At 40.5% G+C, this 21637-nt stretch overlaps 1 protein-coding gene across 1 annotated transcript in view; it reads left to right on the forward strand.

The window, feature by feature from the left end:
- Positions 1–20989: 20989 nt before the first annotated feature.
- RAP2A (RAP2A, member of RAS oncogene family) overlaps positions 20990–21637 on the forward strand; it is a 29289-nt gene continuing 28641 nt past the window's right edge. The window contains exon 1 of the mRNA XM_019625909.1: positions 20990–21532. Coding sequence (XP_019481454.1) covers positions 21219–21532 — 314 coding nt within the window. The 5' untranslated portion in view covers positions 20990–21218. The remainder of the gene's footprint in view (positions 21533–21637) is intronic.

Genomic DNA, 21637 nt, shown 5'->3' on the forward strand with positions numbered 1-21637 from the left:
TATCTCGACCCCTCAAAAAGTGAACTCTATGTCTACAGTTTTTTACACTACTCGGGAGTCTGCCTGTGATTTAGGGAATTGAAGTCCCTCGGATAACTAGGGGTGGGGGAGTGGGGGAAACAAGTATAAAGGATATAAATGTTAAATTCTTCTTCTTTGATGCCAGGAAAGTAGAGCCCAGTGGATAAAATATGGAGTAAGTGTTGAATTTTGTTTATACTTCCCATGCTTGAATGAGTCAACTTAACATAATCACTTAACCACTCAGATTTCATAACTTTCAGGTAGGGATAAAAAGTCCATTCCATAGGGTGGTTTCATGGTTTAATTAGATTTGAGGAAGACAAAATAATTCTGATATCTTCTCAGGGAGATACATAAATAAGGGATGATGTGATTGCTTTGCAGAGCTTTTGAGGAAGAACTGTGTCCATTGGCCCTGCCACTGGGACATGTCAGCCTGGGATTAGAGAGTGGTTAGATTGTTATCCCATCAAGGACAGCATCGGTGACTAGGCAGGGTGGATCTCCAGGGATGAAAAGATGAGTCCTTCCAGATCCTCAACGGCTCAGAAAGTACTTGAGTGCTGGTGCTAAGTGCTCAGCACTATACACTGCTTTGGCCAGTATCTGCTAGGTTTTACTGGAATATTCTAAAGATGAAGAGAGTCCTTGCTTTCCCAGTTTACAAGGTCATTTATAATGTGAGCTGTAAGCAATTAATGACTTTTTTTTAATCTTTGGAAATTTTATTAGTATTATCTTCCCCGTTGTACAGATGAGGAAACAGAGAAGACTTCAGTTATTTGCCCAGTAGAACAAACATAGGAGGGACACAAATGCGGTTCAACGCCTTTACTCACTCTCTACCCTGTTGTTCATGCACCGCCAGTCCTCTTTCGTGTTAAACTTTGTTTTTCTCACAGGATTAAAAGTTTACTCATCTGTACCAGGGAATGACAGTTTGAACTATAGGAATTCCTGGGTTTAGGTTCTTCTTTAAAAGTGAGGGAATACTGGTAGCTCTGGGTACAAATTCTCTCCAGGGGGCATTGTTTTTTGTTTGTTTTTTTAAATATTTTTACTGGGGAATTGGGGGGATGGGAACAGTGCTGGGGAGTTGGGGGAAGGGGAACAGACAAGTTGCTATCTTTTTGTTCTTCAGTCTAGTTCTGGAGGACATTGCTTCACTGGCCCAAGTTGGCACCATCATTGAGCTCTTCCCGGGCGAGGCACATCAGTCGCCGGCTTCTGGACGGCTGCTCACTGCGGCTGCTGGCCGCTCACGCTGGCTGCTGGCTACACACCGTAGCCCATGGCAACCCACTGCCACAGGGGCTGCAGCCTACGCCGTTGCCAGCGACTCACAGCAGCCCAGCTCCAGGTTGAGCTGTTGTTCAGCATCTTAGTTGTAGAGGGCAGTGTCACTGGCCCTCATATGTGGGATCCGAACCGGGGCCCTCTGGTGTCCCAAGCCAGTTCTTAACCATCACGCCACTCGGCAGGCCCAGGGGGTATTGTTTTTTGGATACAATTACCTGGGCTTCTAGGTCTCTACATGCATTGTTCTGTGCTACAATAACCAAGGAGTCCCTCCCTGCATAGGGCATCAAGCCAGTCTTTGAAAACTTTCTAGGAAGATTAAAAATAAGTAAAGTGATAATATTTTGAGTACATTTAGATTAAAGCAAAGGCTGTGTATTGTTGAGTGAGGGGGTAGTTTAGGGAAGTTGATGGTGTCTTTGAGAACCTTCCAGCAAGTATCGCAGCTATGAGAATCCCAGGGGCTACTCCCTAGGCCTAGGGATGGAGTCACCCAATTGTCAGTTTCAGGCCCCCCCCCCCAAATTCGGCACCAGCATCTTTAATGTCCAGCTGGCTTTTCTTAGGGCTTTGTTTTTGCTTGCAGCTGTTGGTGTTTCCAGACTCCTGATTTCTCCAGCACCCAGTTTGAGATCTGAGGCAAAAAGAAAACCCAGGGAACTCACAGCTGGGTCTCAAGGCCCCTGGCAGGTTGCCCCTTTCTCTACGCTTCAGAGTCTTATGTTTTACATATCATGTCCAGAGTTTCCAGCTGTATTTAGGGTAGTAGAGAAAAGTGTGCCTACTCCATCTTTCCAGAAGCGATAGTCCCCTTAACTTGCCTTTGTGTGTATGACATTTGCCACATTAACTATTTTTACATGTACAGTTCAGGGACAGTAATTACATTCACAGTGTTGTGCGACCATCACCACTGTCCATCTCCAAATTATTTTGTACCCCAAAGAGAATCCCTGTACCCATTAAACAATAACTCCTCATTCCCTCCTTCTCCTAAACCAGCGGTTCTCAACCTTCCTAATGCCGCAACCCCTTAATACTGTTCCTCATGTTGTGGTGACCCCCAACCATAAAATTATTTTCATTGCTACTCTATAACTGTAATTTTGCTACTTTTATGAATCGTAATGTAAATATCTTTTTGTTTTCTGATGGTCTTAGGCGATCCCTGTGAAAGGGTCATTCGACCCCCAAAGGGGCCACGACCCACAAGTTGAGAACTGCTGTCCCTGGTAACCTCTCTTTTCTATTTTCTATGTCTATGAATTTGCACATTCTAGATAGTTCATATAAGTGGAATCATACAATATTTGTCCTTTTGTGTTTGGCTTATTTTACTTAGCATAATGTCTTCAAGGTTCACCCATGTTGCGGCATGTGTCAGAATTTTAATGCTTTTCATAGCTGAGTAACGTTCCCTTGTATGGATATACCACATTCTGTTAATCCACTCATCTACTGATGAATACTTGGGTTGTTTTCTAACTTGCCTTAGGAACGAACGGTAGTGCTGAGGGCTAAGGAGAAAGTAGGCAGTGTAAGTATGTGAAAGTCTCACCTTGGTTTACTCTAGTCCCTTCTTTCAGTTCTGTTAGAGGCAGCATAACACAGAGAGGCCTGACTCTTTAGATGCGATTCCCGGCATCCTGAAATAATGCTCAGCCAGCTTTCCGTTGGGAAGCCTGTGAACTTCTGTGGTTGGCAAAGCAGTGCTCGCTTACTTTAATAACCTTCCAACATGTATTTATTCACAATGTAACTGACACTTTTTAAATGCCAAAAGGAAAAAAAAAAGAATATTGTTAGTCTGCGCACACTGCTGCTGCTCCAGGCCGCATCAGTCCCCGTCAGAGCACAGCTCTGTTCAGACTGTCACCAAGCCCCACAGAACCAGCCACCAAACCTGCAGGGAAAACAGAAATGGGAAAAACCCACAGGAATGTGTTTATATTTAAAGAAACAGGATGCTTTTAGTATACATCAATTTACATTTTGTTGGAAAACACAGTTAAGGCATCAAGTACTAGAATGAAGGTAACCAAATAAAAGCCTTGCTTGGAGACTTTAGAACTTGAGAAATCTAGAGCCCTGGTAGGAACCCTGACACTACAAGGGTAAACACACATATCTACCCTCACTGCATTCATGTTCTGGGAGGGTTGCAGTGATGTCTTGGGGTGACCACATTCCCACTCTAAATGAACACTCCTCAAGTACTATCTTGAATATTCCACAAATACTACCTGACCTTTTGTGTTTATTCCTAGTAAAATAAATAATCCCAGTTACTCCCCAAAGCTTAAAATTTGCAGTCACACTGCCATCAGAGTTTAAGGTTTGTGGCTTTTATTTCAGATATTAAATATTTAAGGGTAGAAGGTTTTTTTTGTTGTTGTTTTGTTTTGTTTGCCCAAACAATCTTCCATATTGTGATGGACTCTGAGATTTTAGATACTGGTTCTAGTTTCCTCATCCAATTCTGTTCATGACAAACATCAGACATGGCATTCGTGGAGATTTGAAGATCAGGAGAAGTCAAATCCTCATTTATACTGAAATCTGGAGACTAAGCCAATGTGCCCTTGGTCCCATTCCCAATACTTACCAATGTTGGATAAAATACAGAGGGTGCCAACAAAAATGTATACACATTTTAAGAAAGGAAAAAACCTGTATTAAAATTACGCTGATGGTATGGATCTTGAGATTATTATGCTAAGCAAAATAAGTCACACAGAAAAAGTCGAGAACCATAGGATTTCTCTGATGTGTGGGATATAAAACTGAAAACAACAAAGGAACAAGACAAACAAATGAAGAAACAAAAACTCATAGACACAGACAATAGTTTAGTGGTTACCAGAAGGTAAGGGGGGAGCGGGTGGGTAGATGAGGGTAAAGGGGGTCAAATATATGGTGATGGAAGGAGAACTGACTCTGGATGGTGAGCACACAATGTGATATATAGATAATGTATTACAGAATTGTACACTTGAACCTATGTAATTTTACTAACCATTGTCACCCCAATAAATTTTATTATATTAACAAAAATTATGCTGATGGTATCCACTTTGAGCATGTCTTATAATTGCAGAAGTCAAACGTGACTTATATTCATTTTTTGTTATTGGTATATACTGAGTATTACATTTTTAATACACTTTTTTTACTTTGTTAAAATGTGTATACATTTTCTTAGCACCCTCTGTATATAAATTACATCAAAGCCAAAACTGGAAGATGGAATGAGAAACCACTGGATACAAAAAGAGAAAAAATTCAAACCTAGAGTAGAAAATAGGAATTGTGGCTTAGGCTGTCCATAGGCCTTTGGAGCCTGATATAAATCCAGGTCCTGGGTAATGGAGGCAGGTTGGCATTTTAACATCCACATAGTTTCCATGTCAGGCAGGCAGAGAGTTAGGTTAAAGCCAAGGACCTTAAGGAACTGCCCAGTCCATGAACTGGGGGTTGATTAGAAGCTGGCCAAAAATTTACTAAATCTAGATCCTTCTCCTCAAAATAAATTATATAGTAAACTTTAGAATCAGTGGGGAAAAAACAAGGACAAGGTCTCTTAGCACCAGAAAATTCAGAATCTTTACTAAGCAGTGATACGTTTGACCCTTGCCTAAGTCATGTTTTTTTTAAATTAGGATTAATTGAGATGATGCAGGTAAAATCGTCGATTCTGTTTCTAATGCACATTACATGAATCCTCATCATCATCCCTGTTGTCTGTCCTCATTAATATCACAGCTATACTTTTCTAAATGTGATCATTGATACTCCCTGCTAGATTTCTTATCAACAAATTGTAAGAGTGGGTTCCTCCAAACTAATGTTTACAAGAGAAGCAACTGGGGCTCAGGCAAAATTTGGTTTATTATAATCAAACTGTTCTGCTTCATCGATAAAATGATTCAGAGCAGACTTAACACTGTTTGCAGAGTTCATCAATCCAAGCTTTTGATTTCCCTGCCAGGAGCCCTGTATGGGAAAACATATCAGCCACCCTACTATAAATCTGAAGCTGTTAGGGTTCTTAGGAGTCATACCACTGTGGCCAGTCCATGATAGATGGCTTGACAATGACCACGAATGGGGTTCTGCTCAGCGGGAATAGCACAGTGCTGTTGAACTGTCCATGGGTTTGTTGTCTCAACTGCCATTCTTCACTCATAGACAGATCTGTAGTCCACACACACTGTATAAAGTTGTTATGGGAACATCTCTGTTCCCCACTTTAAATGAAGAGTTTGGCTTCTATTCTCCAATGCTGTCTTAACTATAATAATAGTAATAATAGTGCATATCATTGACTATAAACTAGGACTTGTGCCATGTGATTTACATACATTACTCATTCATTATTTGCAGACGAGGAAATAGAGACTCTGTGATCCTAAGTGATCTTCCAAAGGTCATACATGAGAAAGTGAGAGAAGGTATTTGGGCCCAGGTATGTTGGACTCTGATAATGCATATAATTATGGATGTGCTTCTATCTACTGTAATTACTGCCTATAACAGTAAAAGTCAATATTGAGAACAGAGGAGTCCACCTGCAGCCCAAATTTATGATATAAATATTCAATAATGACACTAACATTCTAATAGGAGGGCTGTATTTATTGATTTTATACATCTATTCACCTGGTATATACTACATACTACACATCATTTAAACCTCATAATATCACTAAAAAGCAGCTGTTCTTATTCCCATTTTACACTTGAAGGCATTCAGCCTGCTAAGGATAACAAGGTAACTTTTGCAAATTCACAGAGAAAATAAGTGGCTGGATTCTAGTCCAGGTGCTTGATGCTACACCACGCTGCCAATGTGACTTTATAAATGCATAAAGATTACTTGTATACTATGAATATGTATACAAAATATATTCACAATATCCTTTCACGGACATACACAGTCTCTATTTTGTATTAAGCATTGGCCTATATCAAAATAATCAAAACATCTTCAAAAAAAGTAAAATTCTTAGACGTCTGTATCAGTGATTGTAGACTGTTGAGAGCTGAAAGGAACTTTTAGGCTTATAAAATACAATCCACTCAATTTTAAAAGTGAGGAGACTAATGCCCCAGAAAAGCCCCCGTTTAGACAGCTAGTGATTAGTGGTGGGATTGTGGCAAGTCTCCAAAGTGGCAGCTAAAATTTGACTTATTCAGAAACCATGCCAATGTGAAGATAAAATAAATAAAACAAATTTTTCTCTGTGTGGCATATAACACTGTTAGCTAGATTATTATTAGTATTGTTACCCACATGACTATATTAAAATTAGGAGATTGAATCGAATGGGCCACTATATTGGTCAAACTTCTTATACCCACACACAAGTGGCTTTTGTGCACCTTGTAAAACAATGACATTCTCCACTGTGATTTATCTAGCCACAATCACTATTTATTCAGCTACTATATAAGGTTTTGTCTGGTTTTACTGAGTGTATAATTAGAATGTTTTAGCAAAAAAAAAAAAAACAAACAAACAAAAAAACATGCCAAAGCCCTTTGGGCTTCTCAATACATAAGTCCCTCGGAAACTGTGACTACAAACCCCAAAAGTAGGTGACTATCATCCAGTTTGCCTGTGGCAGCCCCAATTTATGCTTCGTATCCTAACTTTATTATTAATAATACCCATTTTTACTCTCAAAAGTGTCCAGATTTAGATGATGAATCATATGGTCTAAGAGTTTCATTTCCAAATTGATGTAAAAGGTAAATATAAAGCTATTCTAGTGATGATGGCAGCTTACAGGTGACCTAGGCTACAATCCAGCAGTCCTACCTGCCCCTCCACTGCAGGTAGGACAATAAGGGATTCCCTGTGTGCATGGAAAACAACACTGTTTTCTGGGTAAGCCAGGTGCTGTCTTTATGGAGAACAACTAGATGATTTCATATTACTTTTCGGTGTCTCCAAAAGACAAGAACGTTACCTACACAACAACAAATCATAAATAGAAGTAAAAAACACCTCCTTCTCTATGAATAGCTGCAGGAAATACTCCAATCCTCCTGAACTATCCACTCTTGGAGGATTGGAGCTGGGCTTTATGTCTGTGCGGGTAAGATAACATGCATCCCAGGCCTCGAGTGGCAGGACCTGGCGATTGCCTGGAGCGTTTGTATTGCATTTTGTTATTAATGCAAATAATAACATGATGAGAGACAATATTACCATCTTTACAGAAAGGATATGCTCTATCCTCCAGGGAACAGAGCCGGGCCCCTTAACCAACCATCAGGAAACAGCTCCAAAAGTCATTGTCACAAACTGTATGCAATTAGGCTCTGAACAATGCTTGGGCCATAACGTAGAATTAATGCTGACAAATTGACAGCAGAATGATGTTCATTTCCAACATTAACCTAAGAGAGGCTTAAGGGAATACATCCTAATGGAACAACCTGGTCTTCGTCAGGAATCTTCTCATTGTGAGTAAAAGAAACCCACTGATATTAACTTAAAATAAAGAAAAATTTGCCATAAAGTTGTAGTGTCACATGTCACCTGGCATGCCACATGGCAATGGCAGAAAATTGTGAGTTTTCCTCACAAGCAGGAAAACGCTCAGGAGTTAAACGGGCCATCACTACTTTTCTCTGCCTCGCTGTATGAGTCTGCTTCATTCTTTGGCTTTTCTTTGTAGGTTGGCATTCTCTGTTGATTTATTTGTACACCGAGCCCCAAACAGGCCTTCCCAGTGCAGCTTTCCATCACTTTGTAGTTCAAGTGCCCTGCTTTCTATATTCCAACTCTAAATTCCTAGGAGGAAGCAAATCTATGAGCTACACATGATGTGCCAATGAGCTACGACCAGAGAACTCATATGCTAATATATTGGGTTATCGGAAAAGTCATGACATAGTTTTGCAACAAAAAACATAGAAAAAATATGTCATGACTTTTCTGACAACCCAACACAGGGGTCCTCAGGGGCCTGACTCAAGCAAACATTCCCAAAGGAACCTATGAATGACTATAAAATGGTCCTGTGCATTTTTACTAGATCTCTCCAGTACCGGAACCCTATTTTCTATTTTCCCCCAAATACATATGGAAATAAGTTGGGCATATGGGCACACAGACACATTTTCTGCGTAGATAGTATAATAATTCCATTTTAGCACACTCAGCTGTGCCTGTGAGAAGTTCTGTACAGAAGACAATCAGATTGTGTAATTCATGAGAGTCATGCTAAGGGCCCCAACCAAGGCACCCACTGTGGACTCACCATGAGGAAGCGGCACTCTCTGCCCTGTGTGCTGGCACTTGGCTATTCTTACCTGAGCCTCCCTAGTGTTTTTGTGCCCCTCACCATCTCTAAGCTTTCCTATCCTATCTACACCAGACCTCAGGAAGGAAAGAAAAGAGGGTTTTTAACACAGAGATTAAAAACATAATAAATATTTCCTTGGACAGTTTTTCCAAGTACTGCCATGCAGGCACCCTTGATTTCTAAGCAACAAGATAAGCTCCTAGATCAAAGGCTTAAGATTTTATAAATTATCTTCATTTTTTACTTGATGACACATATCTATTAAAGCCCATTTGCCTTGTTGGCTTTATACTTGTTTATTTTCTTACTGGCTATTTTTGGTTGAAACAGAATTTGATGTGATTCCTTTTTAGAATAGATATGATGAGATAGGGAGCTTCTCTGTATTTCGCATTATTTTGTCAGACACAGAGGTTGTGTTTTAGTACTAGAATGTAGTTAGAAAATTAACAAATGATTACCTCAAGAATGTGACCCAGCTGTGGTTCTTGTGAATTAAGCCTATATTACTGTTCTTTGTAGAATTATATTGTTTAAAAATTACTACTGTTATAATTTTACCTAGTTTAGTGTTTAAAAACATCATTGATATTAAATACTATGAGAGTAGATATATCTTTAGAGAGGATAATAAATAATTTGATAACTTGGAACTTGATCATAATTTTAAAACCATTTAATATTTCATATTTAGTGCAATTCAATCAACATTTATTGAATACATACTATTGACTAGCCAAAGCATTACATGGGTTAGAAAGATGGAAAAAAATTGTAGCTTCTGCACCTTCTCTCTCCTGCCCCAAAGATCCATGAATCTATATACTAGCTGAAAAGACAGGTAGAAACAAAATCTTCTAGACAATTCTGACATGGCTCCATGTTGAAAATCTATTTAACAATAATAATAATTATAATAATAATACACACACACACACACACACACACACAGGGGGCGCCAAAAAAATGTATACACATGACTTATATTCACCTTTTGTTATCAGTATATATTGAGTATTACAATTTTAATACAGTTTTTTTTTTCCTTTCTTAAAATTTTTTAAAATCAGTTTTTGGCACCCTCTGTATATATACTATATATATATATATATATATATATATATATATATATATATATTATATATATGCACATATATTCCAAATAATCATACGTACACCTCTCTATTCCCCCAGATACTTAACTAGTGAGCCTCTGTGGTGGGGTTTGGGCATACCTCCTTCCCACAGGCATACGTACACATATACACACAGAAAGCAAGACAAAGTATGAATGCCATAATGATAGCTTTTACACAGATGTGCTCTAATATGAAACACAGGGGTTGTTTATTTTTTGGTTTTTGGTTTTGGTTTTTTTTTTGAACAGGTAATGTTAAGGTTCTTGGAAAGATCTCATTTGACTCTTGAAATCAGAAAATGTATCACTATAGTTAATTTTTATTTAAGGTTATCTTATATGTATTTATGAAATGTACTTCAGTCCTTTCTGCAACTGAGTGGAGTTTAAAAAAAAACAAAATACATAGATGATAGATACCTAGATGAAGAGTTACTGACCTGAATGACTTAATGTTCTCTATTTCTCCTTTTGCAGAGGCAGAGTTTGAGGAGTATTATATAAAGACCTGCTGAGGCGCAGGCGATTCACTAAGCCATGGCTAAATGTCTTACTGAGCCTCCGTTCTACCCGTCCCATCACTCGGATTCAGATAGAAAAACACCAGGCTTAAAACAGTCTACAGTCCTAATGTACAGGCAGCATTGAGTCCTTTGAAACTTTGTAATTTTAGTATAAAAATCTTAGTGCCATATGCTATTGATGGCCTCCTCTCTCAATTATTTTACTTAGGTTACTTCATTTGAGCATCATAATAACAACCTCACAACACCATAAATTGCTCGTTTCATCTCCTATCACTTTCAAGGTGTAGTGTGAAACTGATTTATTCAGTTTCAGTCTGAGAGCTGATTGTTGTTAATATAATCTAATTAGTCAACAGATTAGTATTTCTTAGATAATTTACATATGTTATAGAATCTTTTTATTGGAAACATTAGTTTACATGGGAAATAGCCAAAATATTTATTTAAAAAACCTATAAATACCAGAGACCAGGCCCCAACAGAACGGAATGAAGGCAACTTGCATTATAATTTAACTTGTTCAGCTACCTGGTATTCCAAGGAAAATAAAAAGGCTTAGTATCCTTGAAACGTCTCCCTCAGCTTCTCTCATTCAAATGTAAACTGGAATCAATTTTGCCATCAGTGCCATTGCACAGAGGTAGCACTTTAAGTAAACAAGAATTCTCTTTTTCAACTAGCATATCCATTGAATGTGGTTAATTATTAAGTGCCAATATTTTGTGCAGCTGTGTGAGAAGAATTAACAAGGGTAAAAATAAAAAAGAATATTCTGTTCTGTAAAAGCAGGAAGCTGAATTTTGAGGCAATAACCCTGGAGAGTGGCCGAATAACTTTCCTTGACAAAATAACTGGCTGTCTGCTGAGAAGAACAATTGAATAGGCCTTCCACTGTGACTCTATCTTCCCCAATGTGTCCCAAACAATGTTGAACACAACAGTATGAGAAGCAGAAGAGAAATTGATGGATTCAGATGAGGGACACAGCGCCAAAGTTTAGAAAATTCTAATCATCGCCTGAAAATAAGAGAGTATTTGAATCAAATTTAGGTATAATAATTGTGAAGGCTGGTATTGGTTATACCATATGATTGGTTATACCATATGAAGAGACTAACCTTATCATTAAAAAAAATTAGCGTATGACACAAAATACAGTGGATTTCCATGGCCTACTCTATGCACATATTCATGCCATGACTTATGACCTAATTTCACTTTTTTTTTTTTCCTTGTTTCCTTTTCCTGCCAGATAAGCTTAACTGAATGCACCGAAGCGGATAGGATGATAGTGCAATTTAGCTGCATATCTCCCACTTACATTGTAATTGGAAAAAAAGTTTTAACATCAAAAGATCAAAACTGTAAGTGTAGGATTTCAGGTAGTAGTCACTTGATAAAAGAGCTAAATTTTCAAATTCGTCCTAGCGCTTCTAAAGTCTAAGCCCATAGATTGACACCTATGTTGCCTATTGTAGGCCTATTCTTTTTGAGCTGCGAGTTTTTTGGGGGATCCCACCTTTGGAGAACATTTCTATCTCCCTCTCCCTGATGTTGAGAAAATCCCTATTCTTTCCCCTTGTTTTCATCTTCTTTGTGTGTTAAAAACAGGATTTTCTGGAAGCAAAGTTATAGCCCATTCAATCAATCATTCATTTGCAAACATTTTGAGTTCCCAAAATGTTTTATGCAATGTGCTGAATGCTGCTAAAATCCAAATGATCAAAAAGACTGTACCTGTGCTCAGTTACAAAAGAAGATAGTGTAATCCTGTGCTATTGATGTTAACACAGAAGTCTGCTCAGGGGTACACTGAGGGTCAGAAGCAGTAAGAGGTAAATTCTATCTCTAGTACCCAAATCTATATGAATTGATTAATCTCTGACAAAAGAATATTTCCCCTACTGTGTAAAAAGATAGAATATTGTAACCCCCTGGCAAAAAACTTGCAGTTGCCCTTACTTCAAATGGGAAGAAGTTACTTTGTAAAATTATGTTCTAGCTCAGCCATCAGGTTAACCACAGAAGTGTGACAAGAATTGTGAAATGCACACCCAAAACATAAACCAGAAAAGATGTTAGAGAATAATAGACCAGATGTGGAAATGTATCCTGAATAATCCAGTACCTACACTTTTGTTAGCCACTTTTTCAAAGCAAGGCCTAATCTTTAGCATTAGGGGTGGTTTATACATATGTGTATGAGGAAGAAGTCACCATTTATTCCTAGCATACTGCTTTGCACGTAGTACACGGTCTAGAATTATTCTTTGAATGCTTGTTAGAAACCAAACAGCATGATTTGAGTTGTAAGAGTTTGCCTTTTTTTGTAACACAGGCATCTTCTTTAATCTCTTTTGAATTTTGGAGCTTTTGATATTCTTTTTTTTTAAAGATTTTTATTGGGGAATTGGGGGGATGGGAACAGTGCTGGGGGATTGGGGAAGGGGAACAGACAAGTTGCTGTCGTTTTGTTCTTCAATCTAGTTGTGGAGGACGTTGCTTCACTTGCCCAAGTTGGCACAATCATTGCGCTCTGGAGAGGCAGATCAGTCGCCGGCTTCTGGACAGCCGCTCACTGCGACTGCTGGCCGCTCACGCTGGCTGCTGGCTACACACGGTAGCTCATGGCAACCCACTGCCACAGGGACTGCAGCCTACACCGTCGCCAGCGACTCAGGGCAGCCCAGCTCCAGACTGAGCTGTTGTTCAGCATCTTAGCTGTGGAGGGCAGTGTTCACTGGCCCTCATATGTGGGATCCAAACCGGGGCCCTCTGGCATCCCAAGCGTGTTCTTAAGCATCGCGCCACTCGGCCAGCCCTGGAGTTTTTGATATTCTATTTTGATCTTTATAAGTTTGTGGTAAGGGTTAAAATTTCTTTATCTAAATTCCTTTCAGTCATTCAAGAGATATGTATTAAATACTTGTTTTAATTTTGCCAAACTGGTATAAAATGGTATCTAATTGACTTTCTTTGACTACTAATGATATTGAACATTTCTTCATGCTAATCAGCCACATTTTCTCAGTAGAAGTGTCTATTCATGCTTTTCATACTGTAAACTTTTAGAACTTTCTCTTTGTCTTGGATATCCCAAATTTCCCTATAGTTTGTGTAAGTGTGAGTTTTCCATATCATTCTCTTTTGGGCCCTTCAATCTGAGGTCTTTTATTTGTTCATTTATCCATCCACTCATTTATAGGAAATTTAACACTATCATTTTTCTAAGAAGTCATCTATTTCTCTAATTCTTTTGAGGATTCCAATTATCTGTATACTGCCATTTCTACTTCTGTTCCCCATGTCTCTTGCCTTTCCTGTTTCTATGTCTTGAACTTCCCTCTTCCTTCTGGGAGATGACCTCAATCTGATTGTCATGTGTTCCTTAGCTGTGTGTGTCCCTTCTGCTATCTTATCCTATCTCTCTTGTTCTTTATTTCAATTATTATATGTTTCATTTGCAATATGTCCACTTGGTTACTTTTGGTTTGTTTCTTTGTTTTCATATGGCTAACATTATCCCTTATCTTTTAAAATGTTTATTAGGCCAATTTAAAATTTGGGGGCCCTTATAATGCTTATGCTTCTAATGGAATCTATAACCTATGATTTTTTGTCTTTTGAAATCATTATACTTCTCAAAATATCTTGGTATGTACATTCTTCTTTCTCTGGAAATGTGTATGAGGATAGGCATAGGGAAATGCACCAGGACTGAGGGGCTTTCTGTGATGCTGGACTAAAACCAGGACAGATCCAGGTGAACAAGGATGGTTGATCACCTTACTACACCCCATCTGAGTCATGCCAAGTTGCTCAGGGGGTGAGAGTAAATGAGTTCTGGAGTGGAGAATCCCAAAACCCCCCAAATTACAGCCAATCACTCCTTAAAGATTAAGAGTTTACCTTCTACTTCCCCAGAGATAACATGAGGAGGAGCAAGCCTTGGGTTGTAATTCACCAGCCCAGAGAAGTCAGAGCAGGGGCCGTGGGTGAGCCGCTGCCCTAAGATGGTTAGGACGCAAGGAGTTTCTGGGCTCCTCACAAGCACAGTGCTTCTATGCAGCCCTGCTTTTCCTCGAGTCCGAAGGGAACAGAGCTCAGCGTCACCACATGTGCGGGGACAGGCACTGATTTTCCCAAGGCTATGGAAAGTGACACGCACAAGCAGATTTTCAACAGTTCTTTTTCTGTTTGATTCTTCCACAGCGTGGCTGGCTGCTCATTGCCCAAGGCCTAAACCACCACTACCTATTCTCCTTGTCCCGTTACCAAACCGTTCAAAACAAACCAACACTCATTACTAAGGCTTTCGCATAGTTTTCTTCACTTGAGGGTACTTCACTCTCTATAATATTTCAGTGATCTTGGAGGAAGGGGCAGTAATAATGTTATATCAGCATCTTCATATCACATATTTATATAGTTGCTCCTAAATATTTTTTAAAATTTAATTAAAAAACAAAAAGCTTCTTGAATATGTGGAAAAGGGCTTTGGGACTGGTAAAGCACTGTAAATATTATTTATATTATTATTAATAACATCAAGATATGTTTATATGCCTAATGTAGCTTAATTTCTCAAAAATATTCTTATATTTGTACAGAAGATAGCATTATAAAAACTACTACAACCACATTTGACCAGAAACCACATAATGTCTGACAAACTTCTGATTTTTATTACAAGTATTTATTATTGTTGCTATGCTATTACATTTGGCACATCTATTTTATTTCCAAAATGTGCCATTAATCTGTAACTTATTATTCCTTATAGCTTTTTTACGGAAAATATTTTTCTATGGCAAGGTTTAAAAAGGTATTCTAGGGAAAACATTTTAAATTACATTATTTACCAAAAACATTACCTTTACATATTACTGGTCTATTGAAAATTTTCTTTTCAATCAAACTCTATTCATGCTTACATAATGCATGTCAAAAATAGCTACCATGCAAAAATAACCATAAGCAAAAAATTTGTTCGTCTGTCTTCATTTTTGCTTCTCTTCCTTTTTCTCCCAACTTCTGTTTGTGAATGTTTGAATCCCTCCTCCTTGAGGCCCTCAAGCCCATAATTAATTCTTACGACAATTCTCACATGATGCCCACATTATAAATTATTCATTATTTTGAATAATGCCTTAATTTCAAATGTAACCTTGAACTCTTCCCACTTTTTCTTCTTTATTAGTTTCCTTACGTTGTTACACCTTCTATAACCTTTCTTTGAGACTTCTAGCTTCTGACATTTTCCCTGATAGTTCTTTTTCCTCTAGAATGGCATTGCCACAAGGAATTAAGGAATGAAGTGATTTTGCATTTCCCTTATTTCACTCTTACTTCATTCCTGCTTTCTTCCTTTGCTCCTTTGGTTCCCTATACCTGGAGTGCTCCCTTCTGCCCATTAAGTCTATTCTTTGGCCACTTCCTTCAAAACCTGGCTTCATATTAATTTCCTTCAGACAGCTTTCCTTGACTAAACCCACTCCCGTTTACTCCCTGTATATCTCTTGACCTCTAGGAATTCATGTATAAACTATATGTAATATTATTATGTACTTGGTAAGAGTTTTTGTAATGTTATTCAGCTATTTAGTTATATATTTTGTAATATTTTATTTATATTATGTTTTCTCATACACCATTGTAATCTCTAATTTTTCCCTTTTTAGCATTAATTACAGCTGTTATTACATAATATAAATGTATACTCAATTTCTTAATGTCTTCCTCTTATATTATCTGCTGTTAGAATGCAAGCACTTTGGGAAAGGTGTATTTTGTTGTATCTCAGAGCCTAGAAGAACATACATAGTAAGTGTCCAATAAGTATTATGTCTTTGAAATACCACTCAGGATATTAGTAGAATGAAACTATTCACAAATGCTTGCTGATTTTTTTTAAACACCATTTTGTCTTGAATCCCTCACACTTTCTGTAACAATGGGAGGTATTTGACTGCAAGGTGCAAAAAACCTAATGAACTTAAGCTAATGGACTTAAACCAAAAGACACTAGCTATTTACTTAGCTATAGTACAAAGGTGGGCATTTCTAGCATCGGTTTGACAGCTTAATGTTGTCATCCAGGACCTGGGTTCTTTCCATCCTTCTCCCTAACCATTCAGAGATTGTTTGTTTTCAACCTCAGCCATAAGGCTTTACAGCCCAAAGATAGTAGCCACATTCTCATATTTCAAAGTACAAAGCAGAAAGCAAGGGAAGTAATGTCAAAAAAATGGGGATATCTACTCACTCTTGTCAGAATCCCAGAAAGCCCCGATTTTCAACAGCCTTCTTCCCGTTCCAATGGCAAGAACTGAGTCATGTGCCTACTTTTGGACTAACCATGGGCAGAGGTGAAGCACTGCCATTAACGATCTATCTTGATTCATCAGATTTTTCTTTTCTTTTTCATTTTCTTTCTTTTTTTTTTTTTTTGCAAAAAGAAAGGGAAATTGCTGGATATGCAAGCAATGTTGTACTTGTTCTTCTATGTTAAATGAACCACACTAAGACTCTATTTTCCTCAGAACCTTCAAACCCTTAAGATCCTCTAGGCCTTTTCTTTTCTCTTCCAATATTTTAATCATTAAGCCTTTTCCTTCAGAAAGTTTTTTCTGCTTAAACTTGCCTACTGAAACATTTCTCAGCTAAAGGTTTCTTTCATTCACTTGTTTACATACTCACTTAATTTCTGCACTCTCATTCTTTTTCTTTGCAAAAGTGCTGAGACATATCATATTTTCAAAAGGGAAACACATTATTTTGCCCCGTCCTCTCCATTTTCAAATATACTTGTTTCTGGACTGTATTAGGAACCTCAGAGGCCAAGAAAATGTCTTCTGCTCTCTTTATAATTGCCAGCAGCATTTCATAGGTGCTAAATGTACTTGACTTGTCCTTTCTCTTTACAGTTAATCAGAGATATGTAGGCTTTAATAGGAAGCAATAGGAATCAGGATCTTATAGCCAAGCATCTGGTAATATTGCAAACATCCTCTACTAACTTGTTTATATTAAATTCTTTGCATACTTGCGTCTTGCTGTCTTCAGAACATCCCAGAACACAGTGTATTTCATTCCATTTCTACCAACATCTTTCACAGAAGCAAAGAAAGGAGATGGGTTTCCATGGTAACACAAGTGTGACAGTTGAGGGTATCTAGGCATAAGTGAGATAACTCTCAGATTCATTGGGGAGAAGAGAAATAAAGTTTTTCTTTCTTTCGTTTTTATCTCCCAGCAATGCACTTCTGAAGCTAAAGAGACCCTGAAGTGTCAGTGTACAGGGTTAAGTTTCCAATAGCATACAGATTTACAGCTATTAGGGAAAATTCTATTTCACTTTATCTCATTTCTATTTTGTCTTTCTCATAAACAAATGAATGGAGACATAAGTTTTTATCTCTAAAATCACTCTCAGAATAGATAGTTCATGCTAGGAATGATTAAGAGATCAGGAAGCAGACACCAAAATCTTCAAAATTCTCTACACATCCTGATATCCTTTCTTACAGCAGCTAATCCCTCAAACAGCATTTCACATACAGCCGCAAATCAAGTACCACCATCCAAGCAAGACACGTGAGAAAATATGCTCCTACTCATGTTTCTTTTGCCTCTTAGCAATTAAAAATCTACTTTTATGTCAGCACTGAGAATAAAAATTGAGGCCTGTCAATATGGGACAAATAAATGAGGCGTAATTACCCCAAGACCTGCTACAGTCTCTACAGTTCTCCTTATCAAAAAAGTCAGCATTGATGAAAGGTCAGGGAAAATAGCCTCCACAATGCCAAAAAGCCCTCTTATTCTCTATTATGATAAGTAGAGTGACTAGGGAGCCAACTCACTAGCATGTGTGTATGTGTGTGTGTGTGTGTGTGTGTGTGTGTGTGTGTGTGTGTGACAACTTCTAACAGATACTCTCCATCCAGAGCTTCTCAACGTCTAGGGACCTAGGAAATGAAAACAGTTGCTTGAAGACACTCTGAACCCACAATCCCAGTGCAAATTTCCATTAAAAAAAAAATCACTGGACCTTTATTCCCTGCAAAGTGAATGGTTTTTCAGCTCCACCGTAATGCAAGGTACTACACAGGTAGTAATGCTCTATATAAAAGAGAAAGCCTGATGCTTCTTGGCTCTATTTAACCCAACAAGCTAGGAAGTTCCTATCACCATACACAATTTGGGTTTTAAAAGAGACAGTCTTTCTTTCCTCTGAAAGAAGCATAGCTGTTACTAAGCCAAAGTAACCACAAATAAGTGTACAAGCTTTATACAAAATGTGAGACTTCTAAAAAGCTAGTTGAACACTGTGTTCATCTACCACATCCTCTTGAAACATAATTGCCAAAAAAAACTCCAATATGAAGCTTCACTTCATATCTATGTGAGTTCTAATTTTAATTCACTTATTCACATTACTAGGTTAGAATGAGATATCAGACCCTCTTTGGTTTCAATTGTCTTAAAATATTCCTCTGATTCTCAGTTCTTTTGCAAATTGCCTTCACTGCTAATTCTGGCAGCTCAGATACAACCTCTCATTTTTTGATGATATGTAATTAAGAAATAATGACTGGGTTATATTTCACTACATATTTGGACAGGACACTTGCCCTCTATTATTGAAAAAAAAAGAAAAACTTGGTGTGTGTTATATTATAGCAAGATAATGAAAAGCTAAGTTATCAGTTCTAATATAATGGAGCAACAGAGCTGTAGGACACTGCTAAGTCTGAGTACTTCTTTGTAGTAGTCTGATAATTGACAGAAAAGATGGTAAAAGAATAACTGGCTTTTCAAGGATCTCAGACCAAAATCCTCTCTCTACTTGATGATCTTGTGGGCAAGAGTACGGGTAAAGAGGTATGCCATAATCAAACATTAGAACTATAGAAACATTAATCCCAAGAAATGTGAAACGGTAATGAATGGGTGTAGACTAGTTCGAGAACGACATAGTTTAAGGAAGATAAATCCAATAACCAGTTACTACAAAATATCCAGAAACGTTTGCGCATATAACCTCTCCTAAATTTGACGTTATGGGTAAGAGAGAGTGTGTAACTAAGATCTAATGCTACAGAGTAAAAGAACGGTTAAGTTTTCAAAACTGAGTTGTAAAAAATGTTTCAAGAGGCACGCACGGGGAACCCGTGCAACTGCTGCAGTATGTCTGCTTAGGAACCGGGAAATGTCTCACCAAAAGACAAAAGTCTGTTTCCTCATTCATCCCATGATACAGTCCACATCCGTCAGCACTATTTGCAGGCCCATCATTTTAAGCAGAATGCCACGGAGACAAAGTTGAAAGCGGGATTCATCACTTTTGCCTGAAACACATCTTTTCCCTTTGCCTGAATAGGGCTCAGCAACCGGCCCTCGGTCTCTGACCCCTCCCAAACAAACCCCACCAGCTCTGCTCCTGTCTCCATACTACCTGCCCTTGGTGGCAAGGAAATCGCGAATTGTAGTTGGCTCAGCTCAAGCCGTCATCATTCGTCAGCTCACCTACGATTGGTTGACAGTGTGTGCGCGGAGCAAACGCCCAGCTGGGCCTGGCAGTGGAAGGTGGGCTGGCTTATCCTACGACTAGTTTTTGCCCATTGGCTGGTGGGTGGGTGTCACGTAACATAAAGGGGCTCTCTATTGGTCGAGAATGGGTCCAGAGACATGGTCTGGTTGGCTGGAATGAATTCCAGCTCCCTACTAGGTGCTCCAGCGGGCTGTTGCTAAGAGCTGTTCCTGGGCCCTCTGCTGCGGTTCGGGGCTCCGCTCTCCGGGTTTTCAAAGCACCCGTAGCAGACAGGGCGTGGGAAGAGCTCGACTACAGTCCAGCACTAAAGAAGGGCGGGGCTGGAGGAAGGTGGGCGGGACTGCTGGAGACATCACCTGGAGTGGGTCCGGTTTCCACTGTCTCTGGCATTCACCGCCTCGGGCAGTGGGCTGCAGAGGCCTCTGACACCTCTCACTCAGTGTCCAGACACTTAAAACAAAGCTTCATGTCGTTGTGTTTATGCTCGGACCCTTAAGCAAAGCATCTTCTCGTTCTGTGTACAAGATAAAACCAAAGCTCTCAGGAATGCTGACAACCTGGGTGGTGTCGGGCAAGACCCTCACGTTAAGGCCTCCTTTTGGACCTTGGCCGCCTCTTCTCATTCATCATCTCAGAGATTGCTGGAGATCGCTCTGCTCGGTTTAACATCTTGTCTCCGCCAAATTCTGAGCGTGGGATTCTCCGGTTGACTCAGTTCCCGGCTCAGGCGGACAAACTGCGCATGCTCAGTATGCAGTGACGGGTTCGACGGAGCGTGCGGGGTGGGGTGGTGTTGGGTGGCCAAGGTGGTTGTTTATCCAAGCCCCGGCCGAGGCTTCCGCGCCGCGCAGAGCCTCCCGGGAGCGCGCGCGGCTGGTCGCCTAGGCGACTGGGGAGTAGGGGCGGGGCTGCGCCCCGGGGCCCCGCCCCGGGCCGCCGGGCCCCGCCCCTGACAGCGCTGCGGCTCAAGCGCTGGCTGGGGCGCGCGCTACGGCGCCGGGGAAAGCAGCGGCGGCGGTGGCCGCTGGAGGCGAGCTGGGCGTGGAGGCGTGAGGGGCGGGGCTGACGGGCAGCACTGCGGGCCCGCGGCTCGGCCGGCTCGGGCGGCTCCGGCGGCTTCCACTCGCTGTTCGCCTCAGTTCCTGCCGGCACCCGCGGGGCCGCATTGCCTCCGGGACCGGCCCATGTCCTGGGCCGCTGCTCCCTCCGCCGGCGCCCAGGGGGCCGCGGCGGCTGTGAGGTGGGGGCGGCCGCGGAAGGCGGCGGTGCCGGCCGCCGGGGCAGGGTCCGGGGGCTCAGCGCGTCGGGCGTAGGTCTATGTCGCGGGCGGCGGTGGCGGCGGCGGCCGCGGAGGGACGATGCGCGAGTACAAAGTGGTGGTGCTGGGCTCGGGCGGGGTCGGCAAATCCGCCCTGACCGTGCAGTTCGTGACCGGCACCTTCATTGAGAAATACGACCCCACCATCGAGGACTTCTACCGCAAGGAAATCGAGGTGGACTCGTCGCCGTCGGTGCTGGAGATCCTGGACACTGCGGGTACCGAGCAGTTCGCGTCCATGCGGGACCTGTACATCAAGAACGGCCAGGGCTTCATCCTCGTCTACAGTCTCGTCAACCAGCAGAGCTTCCAGGACATCAAGCCCATGCGGGACCAGATCATCCGAGTGAAGCGGTGAGAGGACCGGGGGCGCGGGCAGGGGGCTTCGCGGTTCAGCCAGCAGCCAGCGTCCCGGGGCCAGGTCTCCCTCCCCCGGACTCTGGGGTGGTCGTGGGCAGG

This window comes from Hipposideros armiger, unplaced genomic scaffold (assembly GCF_001890085.2).
Source record: "Hipposideros armiger isolate ML-2016 unplaced genomic scaffold, ASM189008v1 scaffold_643, whole genome shotgun sequence".
Lineage (NCBI taxonomy): Eukaryota > Metazoa > Chordata > Mammalia > Chiroptera > Hipposideridae > Hipposideros > Hipposideros armiger.